The sequence below is a fragment of the Tyto alba genome, unplaced genomic scaffold (assembly GCF_018691265.1).
Source record: "Tyto alba isolate M040663 unplaced genomic scaffold, T.alba_DEE_v4.0 Super-Scaffold_16, whole genome shotgun sequence".
NCBI classification, from domain to species: Eukaryota; Metazoa; Chordata; class Aves; order Strigiformes; family Tytonidae; genus Tyto; species Tyto alba.
In genome coordinates, this window is record NW_024881278.1 from 23,141,065 (window position 1) to 23,164,357 (window position 23,293).

The 23,293-nt window shown below is 37.5% G+C and overlaps 1 protein-coding gene across 2 annotated transcripts in view; it reads right to left on the reverse strand.

The window, feature by feature from the left end:
* The window catches only part of THADA (THADA armadillo repeat containing), a 164,757-nt gene that overhangs the window by 29,512 nt on the left and 111,952 nt on the right, over positions 1-23,293 (reverse strand). For both annotated transcript variants that reach the window (XM_042789349.1, XM_042789350.1), the window contains exons 31-35: positions 18,669-18,754; positions 6,847-7,259; positions 6,391-6,512; positions 4,907-4,979; positions 1,924-2,068 (exon numbers count right to left, since the gene is read on the reverse strand). In XM_042789349.1, coding sequence (XP_042645283.1) covers positions 1,924-2,068; positions 4,907-4,979; positions 6,391-6,512; positions 6,847-7,259; positions 18,669-18,754 — 839 coding nt within the window. The remainder of the gene's footprint in view (positions 1-1,923; positions 2,069-4,906; positions 4,980-6,390; positions 6,513-6,846; positions 7,260-18,668; positions 18,755-23,293) is intronic.

The following is a 23,293-nucleotide window of genomic DNA, read 5'->3' on the forward strand; positions in this document are numbered from 1 at the left end:
TCCCTTCTAGATACAGTGGCCGACTTTCCCACCTAGACAAGTTTCTACTGTATCTCCAGGAGAGGTGGAAATCTGCAAATGGATTTTCCAGAAAGACTGCTTCTGAACACTCAAGCAATGTCATGGAAAGATGATGGGGTTATCCATAACATACTGATTGGCATTCACCCTCTTCCTCTTTGGAATGTACTTAGTGGAAGCTTATGGGAATGACTACAATTCCATTTCATAAAACATCTTTACCTTTCACTTTCTACTATATGTGGTCAAGCAAGCTGATACAGAACAAGGCATAAAAGTCAAAACTGTTTATATGCGCATAACCCCTTAAACTTCAAGGGAATATTCTGGGTTTATATCACTACAACTGAACACCAGATCCATGCCCTTGATTTGCTAAATTTCCCACTGTAGTAGTGACAGTTTCACAGTTGAGAAGAAGCCCAGACTGACAACTCTAGGTAATATGGAGGGTTAGCTCTGCATCTTTCTTCCCTTGGTCCAATTTTCAGAAAAAAAGAGCTAGTTCAGATGGCTTGCCTACTGAGGCCATGGGGCCTTCTCTTCTGGGTGGATTTTTTTTGTTGTTTGTTTTGTTAAGATTTTATGTCGGATACAAACTGCTGCTATTTTTTATTTCAGACCCTCACATCTGCCCAATTGGAAATCATAAAAACCAGCAACTGTTCTGACAAGATCAAAGAGGAAACTTTGCTCTCCATCAGATATGGACCAGATCCAAACAGCAACAGATGAGAAGCAGAGCATTTGGGAGTTTTTCACTCCAATGGCTCCACAGTCTTCATTTGATATAAAATGGTAATGTCTGTCCTACTAAGAGCTTTAACTAGATGGTAGAAGTCATGATTTCCAGAGTTGGTACTGTGAACATTTAAGAGTCCAATGTCTACCTCATATAACAGATTTAGCTCTGTTACATGTTATCAATACCTCTTCAAAGACACATCTCAATATAAATAGCTGACTTTTTTTAAACATCACTATCTACAGTTTAAGAAATACACCGTTCTCCTCGTCTAACAAAAACCTGTATCCAGTCCACATATATAGACTTAAGCTACTCAAACTAAAAACATTTAAGTAACTAGACTGTAATAGAGTATCACAGAAACTAGAAGTATTTAAAGCTGCCTGTTTAGTTCAGGGTGAAAAATAATTTATCATCTATCACTACCTATTTTTGCATTATCTCCTGGCTCTTCAGTCACAAAATCCCCTTATTCTCTGTTCACAGAAGGCTGAGGGGAAAAAAAAAAAAACTAAAAGAAAAAAACAGTATCTACTGCACAACAGACCAAAAAATTTCACTCAGCTTTGCCTCTCAGTCAGTAATATGTTGCTGAATAAGGCTGTGTGGGGTTGTTTTTGTTGTTTGTTTGTTTTCTAAAGAGACAGTCTAATGTTAACTTCAAGAAAAAAATCATTATATCAGGGAGGTATAATGTGATCCAATTATTAACCATTCTCATAGTAGAATGCGTCCCTCATTTCTAGACTGAATCCTTTAATTTCGACATTCAGCCAGCACAGCTTCATCACACTTGTAGTGTTAAAACAAAAGTATGTCCATATTACCAACAGAATAATTCAGAAAGGTTTAAGTCAGAGAGCAACTGCAAGCCAGTAAATCTGTACAGCAGCATATAGTGGCCTGGAGAGACATAACAGCATCTCATGTGACCCTCTTCTGTAGAGTTACTGCAAGAGGCTCTTTGTACCAGAATTTAAATAAGTCTCTCTGTTTAGTAATTAAATCCTATTAAAATGTTCAAAAAAACCCTGATTGATGTAATTATGTGTTTTGACTGGGTGTACCTATATATGTATACAATAACATTTTAGGTCATGTATTAATGGGTTTCATCTAAAAAGATCCAGAAAACTGATGTTCAAATTACTCACCAAGAATGAGCTTCTCACTGATCAGAAGGAACGATGTTATACTTTTAAGAACTTCAGCAGCTGCTAACAGCATCTCTGTCTGTTGCTCATCTCCACAAAAACAAACTATCAGCTGAACCCATTTTTTGAGGACCACTTCTGAAATCTGAAGGCACAGGACATGTGAAAAGTATGCTGCACAATCCAGTGTTATCACTTACCATCACATTAAACTATGGACTGCCAAAGGGATACTACTCCTCAGTATGTGCAGGGGTTTTTTCAAGGCAGTGAACCCCACATGTCCATTCAAAAATTGGCTTACTATGTCACAGAGTTAAGATGGGAGATTTTCTTTGAGTCAGAGCCATATTCATAGGTAATTCTCTTGCTCTGTCCCTTCACACCAGACTCATCAATGACCACACAAGCCAAAGCATCTCTTTGTGTCCTCAGTTATTCTAAACATGCAAGCCAAAGACACATATACTGGACTATAACAGAGAGAAGCAATTCTCAGAAGTATCCTACATGTAGACACATACGCATATCTGGAAAAACAAGTAAGAGCATATGAACCATAGCATCAATCTTAGGCTTTGGTGATGATATAATGCTTGGTAAAGGGGTGAATGCAGCTCCACCTGTCTCCTCTGCAGATACTGGGAATGGAAATTTTTTTTATTAAGACTGCTGAGGTACCTTGCGTTCTGATAGCGTGTGCATTCAAAACACTGAAGGAAGCTGCATGCTGGCTGATACACAGCAAAACTTGCTGTCCTAAAACATTAAGAATTAGAAAAAAGGAACAGGAAAAAGAAATTTCCTGGTTCAAATAAAACCCAGTTGCCATATTTTGGAAAATATTTAGTCCTCGGACATATGCTAGGAAAACTACTAAGTAGTAATAATGGGACAAAGCTTTGACTCTTTCTGATGCATAATGACAGCTACTAGATTTTTTGTAGAAAGAAATAATGCGCATTTTAACTATAACTCAAATAGCACTGCCAAGACTTGTAAACTCTGACCTCCAATACCGGGAAGAGAAAGTCCTAATTTCCATAAGTGACCAAGAAAGAGCTGAGATCCCTGCAAATGCCACACTCAGAAGGGCAGCAGGTCAGTCTAGGTGCAGGAACCTCAAGCTCAGGTTAGATAACAGAACATGCAAACTGCCGGAGGTGGCATCCAGGCACAGCCACACACAAGTGTGTGTTGCAGCTATCAGAAGTCAACTCTGGAGGGAAAAAAACCCCAAACAAACAGATTGGGACCTCTTGCACAGAACAGGAAAAGCAACATCAGCTTGACCTGGAGACACCTGAGATATGTGCAACTTCCTTTTTTTTTTTTTGCCTCCTCCTTCCCTTCCTTTCTTACTTATTTTTAATTAAAGGAAGTGAAAAACAGAATCAGCAAATAAGGTAACGAAAAGACCATTGAAAAGATGAGTCGAGTTAAAGGGCAGAGAAACATGGAAGGAGCCATTGATGGATAAATGAACCCTTGATTGCACTCTGCCTCATTCTGCATGGTATGTGGCCGTGTACATACACTGCACAAAGGGACAGAGCCAGAGCAAGTCCTGCAGATTCTGTAACAGGTTAAGTAAAAAATAAATAAATGTCCCAGGTTGTTCCAATTACTCAAATTTTGAACAGGCACGTGGACTATCTAGGAAGACAGAACTTGACTTTTACCTAATGAAGAGAAACAATCCCTTCTACAGATGCAAATATTGAATGCGAGCCCAAAGAAAGAATTTAGATGGAAAACTGATGTACTTGGTCTTTTACAAATCAGAAGACACTCTCTGTACAGATGTCTTAGATCTCCCATGATTTACATGATTACTAGATAAAGTTGTTTTAGCGTAACTACAGTTAAGACTGTTACAGAATTTTCCATTAACTCCTCTTAGTTAAAATTTCAAACCAATAACATGTTCCACATCTATTTGTGAAACCAGGTTTATATGGTTATTTTAGTGTTTATAACTTGAAGTCCTTGCATTTTGGCTTTCTTAAATAAAAAGGTTTAGCATGAATTATATTTCAAATTCTTGTGTGCAAATTTTTTTTTGTGAGACAAGATTATTAGCATAAATATGAATCAATTCTGATGAAGGTTCTATAAAAAATAACAGCTATATAAGGAAAAAAAAAATCTTCATTTTAAAGTAGATCATGAGAATTTTATCTATTTTAAAATATCCATTAAGTGGTTTTTGTGTATTTAAAAACATAAAAAAAACATTAAAATTGTCTAGCACTAAAAGCTGCCTTAGCACTGCTCTATGCTTATGTATGTGACATCACAGACTGACAATTTAAAATCAAAAGATATCTAAGCCAGTAATTTGTGCTGGTATAAATCTAAATTAAGTAGCCTGTAAACAGGAATGGAGAACACAGAGCTCTGAATTTTACAAGGTTTATTATATTTACTCTAGTGTTTTAAGAGGAAATTCAATGAGAAACTCCATGCAGACAACAGGCTGGTGTGCTCAGACAGTGATTTCAGGCTGAGACTTGGCAAGGTCACACAGTGGGGAAGGAACTGTACCCAACCCCTGCTTGAGCTTCACGCCTTCCCCTCGGATCAGCTCTTGTGATGGCTCCCCAGCAGCCAGAAACCACAACAAAGCTGTGCTTCAGTAGGTAGACTGGACTCAGTACATGTGTTAATCACCGCAGGCATTTTTCTTTCCACACTATAGTAACTGTTTTGGATGCTCTCAGAAGTTGAAACTAATCCATCAGAAAAATTTACTTACATATTTAACTTGAAGTGACTTTGAGAGGGATATATGGAGATATTATTCATGGCCGTTTCATTTCAGAATGTGGCAGTGTATTCAGAGAGGAAGACATAATGCCAGAAAAGGTGCAGTGACACAAGAAAGCATAAATTTGGGGCCTCTATCTAAAATAAGCCACATTATTTCTATCATCAAAAACTCTGGAATTACGAAAATGTTAAGCAGCTCTGTTTCCCTTACCTGCTCATGGTTCTGCAAAAGATGGATTACCAACTTGGAGGCAAATTTGACAGCAATGCTTTGAACTTCAGTGCTGAGGAAACAAAGAATGTATCAAAAAAAAGCAGCTATTTTCACCATCGTTTCATTTATAGAAAAACAAACAAACAAACAAACAAAAAAAAAAAACAAAACCAAAAAAACCAGCCAGTTTATCATTCCTGATTATCACCAGTGGGTATTCTGCAAGCTGAGCACTCAGAATTTTTACATTACAGAACTGGACATTAGTTAAGTTTTCAGTTGATATGCAAATAAAATATGCTCTTACTTTCACCTCTCCCGTGTTTACTTTCTGCCTGCATACTTCCCATAGGAAAATATATTTGAAAATGGAAGCCAAGTCAAACAAACCAGACATTATTTTAAATTATAAACAAAAGCATTTCTTCAAGCTGGTGTTAAGCTCTAGTAGTATCTCTTCTACAGCTGCTAGAAATGTTACCCGTGCAGAATATTCCAGCTGCTGGCTCCTGAGCCTCCGTGATGCCCAGCAGGGTCTAAGGATATGGTGCTTGGCACTGTGCCTCCTAAAGGGCTGGTCTCACCACAAGGAATGGCAACACCTGAGCAGTAAGGTCTGCTATTTCAGCTATTTGCCTCTAACAGCACCAGTCAGGGTTATTTTACCACAAGTATCTTATTTCATTCCAGAAATAAAAACTCCACATCATCATTTAAACTTGAAAAATTTAGTGTAAATCAGCAGCAAATGTGCACAGCTATAAAATGCTGTTCTACATTCTATACCCTAAATATTCTACTCATTGGTAGCACTGGGGTGCAATGTTTATAAAGCTTAAAAAAAGAGACTATTAGATATAGGATAGTCTTACCCTTAGAGCCTCAACACTTTAACTCTGTCCATTCCATTATAAATGGAAGGACACAGCTTCTAATCCAGTACGAACTACAAACTGGCTCCAAATTTTCAGTATTTTCTGCTGACCTTACAGTCTGATTAAGGAGCAAGAACCCTAAGGATTAGGGTTAACCATTTCTGCCAGTCCAGCAAGTGAAATCAGATCTGTTACTCTTTCTACAGACCATCTGCAGATAAACCAGGATAGGACGTATGGTGGATTCACAGCGATGAGTCTATGTTTGGATCATCAATTCTGTGTGTTAAGGTGTTTCCCAGTTACCATTAAGAAAGAGCTATGCTATCATCTGACAAATGCAGTAGCTCCTTATTTCAGGAACTGTATTTCTGGACATTTACATGGTGCTTTCCAATATGACTTGTGGGCCTTTTTAACAATTCAGATCCATGTCTAACTTCTCTGAAAAATTCTCATCAAGAACTCTCTTTATGCAAATAGTCACACTCACTTCTCTGAAACACGGATTGTTAAATCAACAGATAGTCCAAAACAAATAAATTAATGCTTCAACATTTAAAGTTTTAAAAATGTAAGTATTTTAGTAAGCATGACAGACCATACCTGTTGGAGGTATCTGCAATGTTTAAGCTCCAGGTTAAGAGCTCCTTTGGATTCATTTTCATAGAGCACTCAGTCTTTGGAAGCACATTTCTGAGATCCATATTATAAAGAATTTCCAACACCTGCACACAATTCACAAACACAGAATTTACAAACAATCTCAACATGAATGTGTATATTTGAGATCAATAAAGCTCTGACTTAAACCCCACTCAAAGAACACAAAGATCCTCTCCTGACAGTGCTAAGAAAGAGGAAGTTCTTGCTTTTATGCAAGCACATCTGTTAACAAAATTATAGCACAGCTCCTATTCAGTGTAAAAAAAAAAAAAATCAACAAAAACCACGCATGTACTATTTAAAAAAACATCATGCATGTCTGAAATCTAATTTTAAAAATCAACAACATAATTTACTGAAAACACACAAAATGTCAATAAAATAGAACCCTCTTACCTTGCAAAAACATTGGCGATTCTTTTCCTTCAGAGCCATTGTGAGAAGAGTACCTTCCAAATCAGTGAGTAAACACAATACACTTCCTCCTTCTCCTACAATCTGTTTGGAATTTATTTGCTTCAACCAGAGCAGTATTGCTTCCAACGCAAGCAGACGTACTTCGTGAAACTCACACTGAAGGAGATGAGCTATTGACAATGACGGCTTGCCTATTTTCTTTGCGATAGATGAACTGCTGCCCTGGATGTCAGGACCTGCAGATGCTGACAACACTGATATCACAAGTTTGGTGATGCTCTGAAGATACTGTATCAGTCCTGGTACTGCAGATGAGTAGGGAATACCAGACATCAATTCAGAATCTGAAATAACTCTGTTCATCTCTTCCCAAAATCCAAACAACTGCATTCCTGAAATGAGAATAAAACTAAGTAAAGTGACAAACAGATGATGTTACCAACTGCTCCAGACCATGAAGTGATGCTGAAGTTGAAAAACATCAGGTATGCAAAAGGTATCACAAAGTAAACTCAGGCGTGAAGTGAAAACATACTTCTCCTTCATTTTAAACTGATTCTGAATTATAAACCAGCTTTCCTAGATAACATGTGTATTCATATTTATATAGAAAGAAATATGGACACAAACATTTCTGAAAACTGTAAGTTGTTTAACACATGGGTTGAAAGCTTTAAACAACTTTAAAAAATGCTACAATACTTTACAGATTCCCTGTCATCTTTACCAATTATAGCTGTTTGGTAAGTATTTCCTTAAATCAAGCTACTAATACAGTCTTGCAAGTTGTACATGCTTTGCACTACTATTGTAGAAAGTGATTAACACAAACAAACTGTATTAAATATATTTGGAAAAAAAATGTAGGTGTTTGGAAACCTCAGAAAGCACCAAATACAAATATGCAATCATATTATACTTGATGGAATAGCTCTAGAATCGGAGATCAGACTGGAGAAAGTGCTGTCTGCCAGTCTACCCAGTTGCATCTGAAACCAGGAGGAACAATGACAGGGCCATTCTGATAATACTGAAAATCCCATGCTTTGCATAGCTTTAGTCAGAAAAACTTACTATTAAGAAGATGCCCCTTCTACATAAGTAGGTCTCCTGTGTGTACCAATCTAAAGAATTTACTGATTATAAAATCATGTATGCTTTTACTATGCCTATTAGTTATTAGCTATTACTATGCCCTTTAAACAGTTAACACCGCTAAGAGAAAAGGAGCTGCACTGTAATCTCTGTTGTGTATCAGCCCAGGAACTGTGAAATTTCAGCCATTCACACTGTTACAACCTGCCCACATGGCACAGCACAGCCCATGAACCTTCTTTAGTGCTTGGCCACCTCCTGGAGTCAACAAAAAGGTCACTGCTATCTGTGATGCCAGAGGGTTTCAGGCTTTAGCAAAGTTGACAATGTTGACAGAGAATGAAAGAAAAAAATAATCAATACTCCTCTCACACAGACGTGCCTTGAGTTCAACCTTCTCCATCATCAACTAGAATGAATCATTTATAATATTGAAAACGAGATTTCTGCCCAGTTCAGATGTTTGTATAGCTATATCCCATAAAATTCAAACACAAGTAAGAGAAAATGATGAGGAAGCACAGAAGGGAACACTGCCACTGGTGTTAAGGGATGTTAGAAGTTTAGGTTTTTTAAAATGTAAAAATGCATTAAAGGTAAATACAAAGATTAAAGCAAATTTACTTAGATTTCTTCAGTATCTACAAGAAGAGAATTCATTGCCATACAACTTTGCTACTTATAATTAAGAAAGCACTGCGTACTACTGAAAGCCTGTCCAAATAATACTACTAAATTGCTGAATTTGACATGAAGCTGCAACACAAATATGGACACATTTTGCTGCCCTTGAAGACATTTCCCTAAGCCTTCTATTTACAGTCAAATATCCTGCCCTTTCATATTCAAATTCTTTCAAAGCCATCTTAATTTGTTTGCCATTTACATAGAAACTTGACATGGTTGTACACCATCTAGAATATAACGCAGAGGCATTTTCTGAGTAATTCTGGACAAGCTTCAAAGAAATCTGGTACTTGAAAAAGATTTTCAGACATATTACCTAACCATTACTTCTGTCATTCATGTTTGCAAAAGTTTCTTTTCTGAATGGGCTTGATGTAGTCAACAAAACTGCAGTATCACTGCAAACCTATGTCACAGCATAATTGTCTAGATGACACAGATGGCTTCCATCTCCTAACATGCAAACTTGTATATTTTATTTGCTGTATTTTCTAAAACCTCTCCAAACAGACTGGCATTACATACCAGCATCATAGCATAAACGAGCATTAGTGCCTATGTCACATGACAGGTATCCAACTGCCAGAATTCCTTAATTTCTGAATCGTCTGGTTGCCTTAGAAAGGGATTAGGCCTTTGTCCCAGTTATTACACAGCCTGACTCCACAGACACCAGTTTAATGACAGAAATAATTCCAAGCAGTTAAAAGAAAGATGTTCAAGTTCAAGCATCTTGGTTCAAGAAGAGAATCATTTCACTTCTGCAGTCCTGCACCCTCTGAGCTTCCTACATGCTTCACTCCTCAGCTGCATTTCAGCAATACACAAGTCCATTAGCAAAGTTGTTCAAACAAAGCATATATTTCTAAGTACACTGCAAGAGAGAGAAGTGTTTTTATTTCCTATCACCATTGCTTTACATTGAGGTATAGCTTTCATACGTGCAAGAGGTAACACGAAAACCAACAGGATGGAAGGGTCAAAGCTCTAGGGTAAAGCAAGGGAGAGCAGTATTAGGTGGGCAAAAAGAGATAAACATTATGGGAATAGAGGGACGGTGTCTTTCATTTTGTAGGTGTCAACACTGTCAACTTGGCTAGAGCCTGCAACCTAACAGAGAAGGTGGTGACCCTTCCATTGACTCCAGGAGCTGGCCATGCGCCAAGCTTCAGATCCAGTTCAGTAAACCTTCATTTGAATTTTGCAAGGCCAGCGTAACTTCACTCTGTGTCTTCATCTTTGAAGGGGCAAATTATTTTCATATAAAGAACATGGAGCTACTCACTCCTAGAACCACTGGTTTGCAGAGACTGCAGTACAAGAATCTTCGGCCACAGGTCTTCTTTTTCTGTACATATTGGATACTTCTGGTTTGGAAGCCTTTCAGATGACTTCTATTTTTCCCATGTAATTGTGAAAGACCATGGCTCATCTATTTTACAGAAAGTCTCTTTAATACTGGATGTCTCAACAGCAAGGCTGTCAGCAAAATAACACTGTCTGCATATTTGCTTAGCCTCAGCACACCATACAGCAAATCCTTTTGCATTCATCTTGTGCTTCACACGCGCGCTAACACTTTTTTCACACAAATATGTACAGAAGGAAAGAAAGCCTCTTATTACAATGCCGTGGAAATATTCCTGCTTTCAACTTCATCACGAAGAATCTTTCCTGGCATTCATGTCAATGTTTTCTCTTCTGCTTAACTTTAAGTAAACTCTTTTATTTGGCTTACATCAAAATATCAGACTAAACCAAAAAACCACACTGGCTCCCAAAGTAACTGTCTGTCTCTGCTGTTAAGATACAGTGAAGACATACTCTTATTTACAAACAAAAATTACTTTACAGTTTGAACAACCAGCTGCTGTGAGAAGGAAGAACAAATTTTGGCTGACCAAACAAGGATCCCGGAGAACAGCAGTCTTGTCTAGGATGCTGACAGATGCAAAAGAGCCCCCCCAAGAATCAAGTGGATTAATTTTTGCTTCATTTGTGGGACTGAAAGAACTTTGGCTCTCTTCTAGGAAGGGACACATCTTACATAACAACTTGGTTCTCAACACAGGGCCTGAACATCCCACAGTCAATCCCTTTATGACCACTACATTGAGATATGCATACAACATCTGTGTCACATCATCTGGGTTTAAGGGTTTTTTTTTCAATCCTATTTGTGATCAGCTGATGCTCACAGTCAGTTAGATGAAGTTAAATGATCTTTCATCATCTGAAAACAAAGAGGAAAGGGAAGAGGAGCAGAATGGAATTAGCAGACCTACAAACCTCCTCAGATTTTTAGCCAGCCCTAAAACCTGTGCCCTGCCTGATTTTCTTCTGTTCTTCCCCGCGGGGGCTGGCAGGCATTATTCTGTAGTCTGCTCCCAGAGTAAGTAGAAACATACAGTAAGGACAGTAGAACTTCCCTGCTCAGGGATTAACAAGCTGTCAGCTGATGGACAGTTCAGCTGATCTTTCATCTCAGATATTCTACAGTATGTTCAAAAGTGGCAGAAGTCATCTGAATTCTTTCCATAACTAAAAACTAAACCCGTTTCATCGCCTTGCCAGCTGACGTACAGGACCAATTATGTATTCCTGTTGGATTTAGGTAATTTTACAGTGGCTGTCTAGGCTACTGCCCACTGGACAAATCTCTGTATCATCAAGTATATATTGTGCGAGGAGCTTTTTTTCTGTATCTGTGATGATGATACATCTAAGTATTTGCATACTTCTAGATAAATACTAAGATCAAATCCTGGATGCAGCCCCTCAAGCACCCACACCCATCTTCCTACTAGAGGCTCCAGGAAGAACAAAGAAGGGAAAAGGGGGAGAAATTATTACTGACATCAGAAAACTTACTGACACTCTGCAAAGTCAGACAAAAATTACAAAAGCAGCAAGAAAGTGCTATTGCATCTGCAGTACAATGTTATGGGAAGGGAGACCAAGCATCAAAACTCTGGATGTTCATTATCATTTACTAAGACATGCAAGAAGCTGCAATTATGGTCTGGGAAGAGGTTAAAATACTTTGCACTCACAAACTACCATCTATCCAAGTGTATCTGAAGAAATCATATGAATAGAGAGAAGGTTGAGAGGTAATCAGTGCCAAGAAGAGATCTTCCTAGATAAATACTAAGGAAAAGTATTTTCTTTCATATTTTCCGTTTTTATTAAAAGTGGGTTAGGAAAAGTCACTGGTAAATGGAAAAAAACAAAACCAAAACCAAAAAGAACAGAAAAGCTTATCTTATTACAATGCAGAACTTAAATAACTATTGATGATCAGGAAAAGGGCTTATTTTAAGCAAGGTATTTTCTTTTAAAGACATCTGCAACATCTTTGATATCAGAGACTAAGCATCACTACTCACTGTACAATTCAAAACTACAAATATGAGTGATTAACAGAATCCACAGATAATATATTATCAGAAGCATCCCACTGCATTCTGTATAGTATAAGTGAAAGTTTTCAAAGCAAAAAAAGGGGGGAAAAAAAAAAGCATTTGATCTGGACATTGAGACTGCTGTTCTGGCACAGAAACTGACAGCTTCTTTCTGGCACAGCACTCAGTTTTCCACTTCTTTTACATTCATAGAAAACCATAAAACCCCATGCAGACAGTGCAAGTCAGTCAGTGGTACATGCTGCAATCTAAAGAGAACCTGAAACAAGATTTCAGAAGGATGAGCAGTCTCCATCTTCACACGGTGACTGAAGTTTAACTGCTAACATTAACAAACACTATCAACTCCACTCTCCCCTAGTGTCATTTATTTCCTGTAACACCTTTCTGTATTCCCTGTTGAACACAGCATTCCAACAGCATCATGCTCCACCCTCCACAACCCTCCTCCTTGAACTGTATCCCTGCAATCTTTCTGAAAACACTTTTACTTTCCTCCTCCCACTTATGTGCCATGAGTTCTGCCTCCAATACTTCCTTGACTGCCCATCAGTGTTACACACCTCCACCTCCTTTCTCTCAACATTTATTCCTTTCAGCATCAGTCCATTTGCTTTGTCTTTCTGTCTTGCACTGACTTTTGCACTGTCTTGGGCCACCTTAACGTGGCATGTCCCTCACTTGTTCTGCCTCTGGTATTTTACTGTCTGTGCAACTTCCAGTCACTCCCTGTCTCCTGGACCTCCAACAATCCCATTCTCAACTTCTTCATTTTCCTGTCTGAACTGAATTGGAATGTTGGGTACCCAACTACACTTCCTTTTGACCTGTCTAATTTAATGTCAGTAGGCATGGGCCCTTTAGATGATCCAATAAATATGTTTTAAATCTTTACCTTCCTTGAGTCAAAATAACAACATTTACCAAGTGCCACAGTCAACATACTGGCACACAAGGTTCATATTATTTCTGACATAATAAACAAAAATTGCTTTCAATTTGTTCAGATGGAATTTCTTAAATTCAAGCTAATCAGACCAAACAACCAAAACATGTATTAACAAGCTGCCAGTGTTTTTGTTTAAATAACTGTTTGGCCACACTTCTTAGGGATCTAGGTAAAGAGAGTTAAAGCATGGCTAAAATAGCCAACCTAGTTATTAATGTAAAATTCTTAGCATTTAAACACTGTCAGTATTTAAGTTAGCCTGCAGAAAAACTTATTTTAATTATCATTTAGCTTTATTTTAAAATCAGAAAGAGCAAGAAGCACAATATAGAAAGTGGACACAACCTTCAAATGTTATTTTTAAAAGTCCTACAAATCATATAATCCGGGCAAAACATTTAAGAGACTCCTACTCAAAAAACAATTTGTGCTTTCATTGCAAAGCATCTAGAAGTTTGATAATGCATACTATTTCTACCAATAGATTTTATAACTTCTGTTTAAAAAGGACAAATGTAACTAAGAGAATGGTATTTGCAGTGTATGTTATCTAAAATACAGTATTTTGTCATATTTGGAAGCATAAAAAAAGGTCAAAACCATTAGACAGTTGTACGTAATTGCCCATGTTTCTGATCTCATACACATATGTGCAGTACGCAGTATTTTCTGCAATCATTTCTGTTGTTCATGAGTAGAATTGAAGAACCTTAACTGAGCTACATCTACAAAAGGTTAAGCTGTTTGGAAGGTAGTAAGAAAATGGAAGTCTGTTTTTTCAAAACTCAAGGAAAGTATATATTACTGATAGCAGAATGCTGGCTGCTCCATTTTGATATCAAATGATCTATTTATGAACAGGATTAATTACATAAATTCTGAGTAACTGTTCTCACTGACGACAACCATGGAGTTTGGTTAATCTCAAGAACTTTTATAAATTCTTCCACCTCAAATGTAGAAAGGAAAAATGCATGCTTAGATTTCAAGTGGCAGCTTCTCCTAAATCACATTCAACCTATTTGACATCCTGTTTAAATGTTTTCTCTTTCTCATCACAGTTGAATTTTGAAGACACTATACTCAATAATAGGCCAAACTGGTGAGGAGATCAACAGCATATATTATAGGATAAAAGAACAACTTGGAAGGATTATCTTTAGCAAATTTTTCTTTCAGCTCTTCCCTGACTTCTGTTCTACATCCTATTTCACATATGTTGATGAACTTTACGGACTCAACACAACACTTTATCAACAAGTGCCATTTTTTTGAACACAACCCTGGGTAAAATACACTTTTATTAGTCAAGTATATTTTAGTGATTTGAATCCATTTTTCCCTTCATGAACTGACAAAATACTATGAGAAAACTGAGACATAAGCAAGAACGAAAATGTTGTCTTGTGGCATTCTCTGTCTGTTACAGAGAGAGAGGGCATACCAGATCTGAGCTTTCACTGCAATGCACTGCTCTGGCTCCTGCATGACCAGCACAGCAGGATCACAGTAATGCTCTCATTATTTATCTTCAGACACCAATTTCCAGGAGAAGATCTGAAAGCAGGCATGTCTGTGATGGGTCCTGTCAAAAGTCCGCATATCCAACAGGGGAAATCTTACCCACCAAAACACTGTATCACAGCCCAGCCGGTCTGTAGTCTGGGATTCTGCCTCTTGCAAAGCCCACCCACCTCTGCGGGCAGGGAAAAGCGCCTGACCTCCGACACACACACATGGATCTGTAGCACTACAGCTTGATAAACCTCTCCTTCTAACTCCTCACAATCACGACTTGTGAATTCGCAAATAATTATGAACAGAGCTAAGGCTGGGCACATTCTTACCTGGACTCAGGCATTCTTCCCTTCCAAAGACACCTACAACTGTTATTTGCTTCCTCCAGCAATTTTGAAGTGTGAAGTTGGGAGACTTCCCCCTATTCCTACACTGCCCACTCTGGTGCTGGTTTACTTCTGGAGGAGTAACTTAACTGCTTTTTAGCAAGGCACAAGCACCAGAAAATCCTCTGGAAGAGGACTGCTTTGTTCTACCCGTTAGATTGAAAAGGCCCAGGCCATCTGTGTTTCCACCTCTATAAAAACAGTTACTGCGGATACAATATATCAAAGAGGTCTGCAAGAGCAAATTCACTGGATATTATTAATATTTATTAATACTGACAATAGACATTAGCTCATCAAATAATCCTAGATCTGGTAAAAACTTCTGTTTGTTCTCAGTAAAAGCAAAAATAGCGGTTTTATTTATGTTTTTTTGTTTTTGTTTTTGTTTTTTAAAAAAAAGAGGCTCTCCAGTTTTTTTTCTGGGTTCTGACTGCAACTGATAACTGAAAAAAAAAATGTTGTAAGTTTACATAGACTTGAAATTATGTATTGTCTCTGCACATCAGAAGACCCTGAGGCACATTAGGAGCTGGAAAAAATGCTCTAGAATTTGCCTATCAACTCAAGGAAAAATATCTGTGTTTTCCCAGTGACACGAATCAGGCAACACTTCCATCCAAACCAGCAAATCAAAATAACTACAAGGTTTTTTGTTTGTTTTAAGATAAATAATCATCATTTGTCCAGCAATAAATTTTTAGCTGGACAAGACGCTCTTGGTATCCATTACTCCCTGCCTTCCTTATCCAACATTTTAAATTGTTTTGAATTTGTGAAGTGAATTCCCTAAGGGCTATCCTGCACTTTAAGAGACAGATTTTATTAATTGAAGACAACAAATCACTTACAAAAAATAATCGTAATGTAGGAAAGGCCTAGGCAGCGTTGTACTCTGAAAATCTCTTTGTAATTGTAGCCCCTTTAGACAGGCATAATCAATTAGAAGTGGTCTGACTTTAACCAGTTGCAGGCTCATTACATTGCATTCCCATTTCTGTTGATGAAAATCAGTTTCAGCCTGTGGCCTGGAACTCATATACAGCACTTCCTGGGGCCTCTTAGATAAACACATCAAGAAACAGTTTTATTTGGATTTGTCCTTCACCCTTTATTCATTGGAACAACTTTACAAATCAAGATTAAACCAGAGAAAAATTGGCTCATAACCAGAGATACACATATATGAGTTAGATATTTAATCTCAAAAAAGTATAAAGCTTCAGTTAATAATTATTCCTTACAGAACATTTAAATGTGAGACTCAAAACATTCATTTTTAACTGCTGAGTTTAGTCTTTCTGTTACTGTGTCATGGGACACTAAGGCTCTATTTAATATAAACATATTACTCCTTCATATCAGAAGGGCTTTTGCCTATGATACATAAAATTGTCCCTAATGTATCTTCAAATTTTCAAAACTGCATTTCCAGTCTAAGTTTCTACTCTCTGTAGATACTGCTTGCAATATATAATTTTAAACCTATACAGGAATGAAACTTTTAAGCAAGACAATATTAAGGAACTATCCCTGAGCAGAGAGAGTCTGCAAAAATAATTGCTTTCCTTCTAAAGAAATTGTACCTTACAGCATTCAGGTTCGGAACAATCCACATAAGCTTTGAAAAATAAATTAATCTACTACAGTCAGTAATCTAGCCACCGCATGGTGCAGTCCCTCAAACTCAAAGGGCTAGTCACAAAAAAAAAAAAAAAAAAAAGAGGGGAGTTTCCTGGTGTGGACAAGTCAATAAAAGCTTTTGCAAATGTGCAGCAATTGTTTAAAAACCAGAACAGATGAAAAAAATGAAGATAACTGAAATAAGATAGAGACCGATAAAGGAAATGTAATGTCCACTAAATAAGCAAATGAGGAGCCTTCGCCTGGTATACTGGCTGTTGTTTCATAAAAGAAAACACAAAACTAAGAGTTAAAGGGTGAGTGATGAGAATAGTCAGAAGCAGAGTAAAAAAAACCTTGTCTGAAGAGAATACAGAAAGACTGGGATGATTCATACCACAAAGGAGATGAACAGAGATAGAGGATCATGATGAAAACAAGGTGTAAAAATTTATATTCCAAAGAGGATCTATCTTTAGAAGAGGAATACTCAAATTAAAACAAAGGGTCACGAGCCCAAATATGGTTGAAGGGGGCTTTGGGAGTTGCTTTTGTATATTTTGTAGACAGTGACTTTTTAATATATTGCAAAGGATAATCACTAAGGCTAATGGCATATCAGGATTTAAGAAACTTTCTTTTGTATAAATAGTGAAATAAGTAAATATATATTGTAACTTAAGAATTACTGATGGTAGATATAGCTTACCCAAACCAAATATTAAAGACCTAGGAAAAAACTTCTCCCCAGAGACGTGCTGTACTGAAACTGCTTTATATATGGTGGTGTATTCCTCCCTATAAAACATGCAGCCCTTACCTAATCACAAACAGTGGCCAGTACCTGACAGAATGAGACCTATGGTGCAACATCATCTGGAAATTTCCTCTACTGAACAGTACGTCTTGACATCTGGGCCCATGAGAGAGGAATGACTCTTCAGACAACATGAAAAATCAGACCCATCTCCTAGATTCCCCAGTAACCCTAGCTGTCTTTCTCTGGTATGATGGAACCCACCTGTCATATATTTTCTGTATGTCTATGTTCCTGTTATAAGGGCTAAATTCTTCATCAACCTATCTGAAGAAGTTTAGTTCAGACATGTTCATCACCAATTCATTTTCCTGACAAATATCACCATTTGAATTATGCATCCACAAGGAATCACACAAATAGCAATTATGGAATTAAAATGGAACTACTTCTACCAAAAAAAAAGGCAAAAGGAATTGGTTTTAAAATTAAGAACAGCCTCCAAAACAAGACTATCTGAAATAAAGAATGGTTCCAATGACTTAAATGCAGTATTAAAATTAGTCATTAAGAGTTTTAATGAAATGGAAGAACTATTATTTAATTGCTTTACTGGACTGACAGTGTAATTTATTTCTCACTTGTTCATAAGAAACAAACAAAACAGGCCCACAAGGAAGCTAGTTACAGCTGAACAGAAGTTGCCTATACGGAGTCACACCTGAAAGGGCATGCCTTCCTCCACGCCTTTGTTCTTATTGTTTACAGTATGTTTTGTATTGTTGCAAACAACACTGCATCATTAAAAGCACTGACAGTTCTAACTGGTCCTTCACAAACTTCACAGTGATAAAGAATCAATATAAAAAAACTTAATTTAAAGAAGCTCTCAGCATTTTTTCTTATAAAACTTCTAAACATGAAGAAACACAGGTTCTCTGAAACACTTTCAGATGCCTCATGAGGGAACATCTCTGTGGCTTTCAGGCAAGATTAAAGTAGTAATATTCTGGGGTTTCGTTGTTGTTTGTATTTACAACTCTGGATCAGAAAAACGTTTTGGAACACTAGAGAGGATCTTTCTTGTTGTTACACAGTTCTAGGATGAGGAATACTGCAAAATCATCACTTCAAGCTTTGACACGGAGCCATACCTCAATTCTCCTCATCAACAATCCCCAGGAGTATCTCTACAGAAGGCAGAATAAAGGGCCCTTTTATACGAAGTAGCTAAAGGACTCCAGCACTCAGTAGATACTATGAGTACAAGCAATATATTATTGCTTCTCTGGATTCAACAGAGGTAAGAAATATCCCCACTGATATTCCATCCGATTTATAGAACAGTATAATTGACTTACCTTGCTTTTGAAACTTCTCCAGGTGAGTACTCAGCATCACAAGGACATCAAGAATGGCGGCTCTGGTCACCAAACAAGGATTTGGACTAGAAAAAATCAAATTACTACAGATTAAATCCTTATAATATCCATACTCAGAAACAGCAGTGAAACACACCACCTTGGTGTGTCTATTTTACTTAATTAATGAAGATCAACTACTGATCAAATTAGACTGCATATACAAAATAATTAGGCCAACTTATCTAAGCTTCACTTCCTGGTCCATTCTGAGTGACAGCCTCCTTAGTAGAATGGCAACACCCTTCCTCCATCCATTCCACCAAATCGCAGTTTCTACATTACATTATTATTGGATGAATCAACTTGCCCTGGCAACTAGTATGCCTTTGTTTTGTTTATAGACAATGCGTCTAACTAAATGCACTGACAAAACCAAATCTTCAGGTCTTATTGTTACAGTTCATAAAAGAGAAAATTCCCCATGCAAGGTACCTGCTACATCTTTTTAACGGCCATAGCTCTCTTGCTGTTCTGATGAAGCCCACAGAGGCATGTGTGTTTTAAAAATTATAATATTTTCTTTTCCTGACAAGATTATTGGGGATTTTGTGTGTATAATGCAAACTGGTAATAAGCTACTTTCTGCTCTACTTCTTCAAGTTGCAAGTGATAGACATTTTCTCTCCAATTAGAAAAACAGAATTAGATTAAGATCTTCATTTTTCTTCATATTGTTATTAGTGAATGTTTCAGCTAGGAAAACTTTTCTTAAAATATAACTTGATATGTGAACAAACAGGAAATCCAGTTCAAGACACAGAAATTATTCTGATGATTCTAGTGGGACTTGCACTAAAACAAAAACTTCTAGAACCAAGCAGCATAAGCTTAAAGTATGACTAATTCTGTTCAGTATTTAATTTTTATTTTATTTGGCACTTTCTTTGTATGCCTGATGCTTGAAATGCTTTCAAAAAATTGTTAATTAAAAATGTTTCAAACAACATTCTCAACTCTGTAACATCTTTAATATTGAAGAAAAAAAATTTTTCAATTAAGATATGTGATCATAACATAAAAACGAAAGGTCTGAGGTTCTTGACTAGAAGTTTGGCAGGTCTATTTGCCTATGGAGAGTTAGCCTATGATCCAGTTAAAAAAAGACAACTTTTACCAGAAACACTGCTCTCACCTTCAGTAATAAACTCTGTAATAAGCCTAAATTACTTATGCTTTCTTTTATGGTCTACAATATTAGGCATCCATATGACACACAGCAGACTAAATACTACCAGAATCTCTCTTTTGAAAAGTTTTTTTCTCCTTTTGCATAAACAGAGACTATTTTAGATGCTTTCTTACTAGCGAAGTAGCCACAAGCCTCCCAAAACACCTCCATGCTTGCTACTTGCCTTAAATCACGACAGCTAAAACCCTGCCTGCAGAGAAGATGCACATCAATAAGAACTGATACTATAAGAAGCCAAAGCAATTTTAATATGGCCTATTTTTGAGAAGCTGTTCCTGTATTCAGGAAGACTAAATTTCTATCCATTCTGACTAAGCAAACCTCTCTTCTGTATCTTGGGCATCCAGTTGTTGCTCAGGTTGTTCTTCACAAATACATGTGAAAACACCAAGAAATACTCACAGGGTTAGGAGCTCAACCCACGAGAAAACAGTGACACATCAGTCAGAGGCTTAGAAGAAAAAGAAAGTGAGAGTTCTTTCACAAGTACTCATAAAATGGATGAAGGCAGCCATGACAGATTTCAATTAAGATGAGGAACATAATGAGCCTACTGCACTTCAGCTCCCTGGAAAAACTTATTATTCAGTCATTTAACTGGAAAGAAAATTTCCAATGTACACATTGTGCCTTGGGAAAAACATGGCTGATGCAACGTTTACTGAAGAAGCGACAACAGCAATACTGACATGGTTTTTTATTCTGGTCCAACTTTCAAGCATTTACCACTTCATTCTGAGTATGCGCATATGCATGTTATGATTTTAAAATGAGGCTTTTCTATCACAAAACATGCCAAGCGTTTGTTCTTGGCTGGTTTCATTGCTCTGGTAATGCTAGTGAACTCTCAGCCATATGTGCCAGACGGACACAACAGGAAATGGTTTTCCAAAACTGAGAAATTTCAGTGTTGTTCAGACTGTAGCAGAAAGCTCAGTCTTGCAGACAATCAAACATTTGCATAACAGACCTGACAGCCAAAGATCACATGCCGAACATTTCAAATGATGCACTGAGCAGTACTTAAGATGACCCGTTCGTGCAGAACTTCAACAATGAGTGGGAAGAGTACAAGATGTTTCTTTTTTAACATAGATACCCAAATAAAGTGGTGTTCTCATAAACAAACTTTGAGTAAATCTGTCTCCAAGCAATAAAGTCACAGCAGTAGCAAGGGTGGAAACTCCAAGCATCTGGAACAGTGTTCCTTTTTTTGTCCAAAACCCAAAAATTAGTTCATTTCCCTTCCAGCCTGAATATTAATGGGAACACATACATCATATGCTCACTCCAGATGATAAACTGTATGTATGAACAGGATAGAGCTAGAGATGGTTAGGACTCTCGTATCTAGGGTATGTCCACACAGAAATATAAAATGGCTATCAAAAGAAAATTCACACTACTACCCATATATACTAATAGCAGGCTAGTGATGTCAGAACAGAGACCCATACCTCATTAAACTAATGCTCTGTCTACATTAGCAAGTAGGTTGGTGTAACAACAGCAGATCTGTGAAGTCAAACAGCTAGTACCAAAGACACAATGGCCACCCTACATACCATGCCCAGATGAATTAAAACATAATTTTCAGAAGCTGATCTTGTTGCTTTTTGTTTCTCTTTAGATACAGAGTTTATAGCCAGCCTGCTTCAGGAATCTCACCACACTTGGAAATTTACCCTAAAGATTCTAGCACTCCTTCATGGTGCTGTAACTTGGAGGCTGGCTGGCCGGGTAGAAATAAAAATCAGCTCACAGATGACCACTGAGTTAAATTTCACCAACAGTCAATACTGCAGAATATTTCAACACATCTCACTGGAGAGAGGTCAAAGGCTGTCTGCCCTGAGTAACATGTAAAAGGCAAGCATTGCCACTGACTTGACCTGCCAGGCAGAGGGGAAGCAGATACCTGAAACCTTTAGAAGCACATGCAGGGAAAGAAAGGATTACTGCTTAGAGAGAACAAGGCCCAGAAGAAACAAGCTTCCTGTTTAATCAAGGAGAACAAAACAATGACAGGATAAGCTGCTGTGTTCCTACTAGATGCCCATGAAACTCTCCATAGAAGATACAATGTGACTGAAAGAAGCCAAAAAAGTTAAAGGGACTGAAAGTTTTAAAGGGTCTACATATACTTTAACTACCCAAAGCTCCAGCCTAACAGTATCTTCAGTATGGGAAAAAAAGCATCTTTTTAATATTATTATTTTAGGTAGGTGTGGCTGAACAATAGACAAGTCTGAAAACAGAAGTGCCACATTCCATACTATTTTGACACATTGTAGCAGATTTCTGGATTAGATCCTGAACATAAAGTCTTCCAAACCTAGCCAATTTCTTATTATTCATGCTGAACAAGTAATTGGGCAGAGGGCAGTCAGACTTCTTTGAAATTTCATTTTCAATTCTGGTATGTGAATATAAAATTAGAAGAGAGTTGAAGTCACTGGCAGGAGGAAACCTTTTGTTAGCCATTGGAGTTCAGGGTTTTTTTTAAAGTAAAAATGGTTAATGGAACTAAATAGTCCTTTTAAATTCACAGGCTCCTGTTCAGATGCTTTTGAAGAGGCCCGGGTTAAGCACTTGTAGAATATTACATGACCAGAGTAACAAAAAGCTATTTGTTTTCAACAAGGAACTGCCTGGTAGGTGAATCCGGAAGCGAACCCTTCAGGAGATATTCTCCCTCTGCAGATGTAAATCGGACTGGGCAGGTTCAGAAGCTCCACGTGCAATACCGCGTGTTGCTCCAGCTGGCTCTGGCTGCCTACAGTAGCACTGGGACCGCTTTGATTTCTGTTCTGCCTTTACTGCCTTTAAGTACCACTGACTGCAGCTTAAGTCTACAGAACACGAAATCAATCCTAGAGTCTCACAGTTTGGAGCTCTGCAAATATTATTTTTTCAAAGTTTGATTCACCTTTTATAGTTAAGTCATACTGACTTTAAGGTAAGTCATTGGTTTGCTTACTTTGGATGGCAGATCTGATGCAAACCAAACTGGCATTTATTGAAGAAATCAGCTATATGTGGTCACAGACCTTCTGTGTACCCTGCTCACACAGACAGTTTCGACTTTATCAGGACCACATGGCTTAACTTCTAAAATTCAGTTTCTCTTCCTTTACTGTTTATTTTAAAGAAGATCAACATTAATGAATTACGGAGCAAATTACCTCCTCTTCCAAGGGAAACAACATAGAGCAAAGAACATGGAAAGCTCACACATTTGGCCTCAATTCTGTCAGAATACTGGGAAAAAGATTTAAACAAACCAAATATAAAGCCTCTTGCTCCTCTATCCACTAAGGTCTGCAGAGGCCCTTAAACATCATTTCTACTCGTTAGACAACACCATTTATAA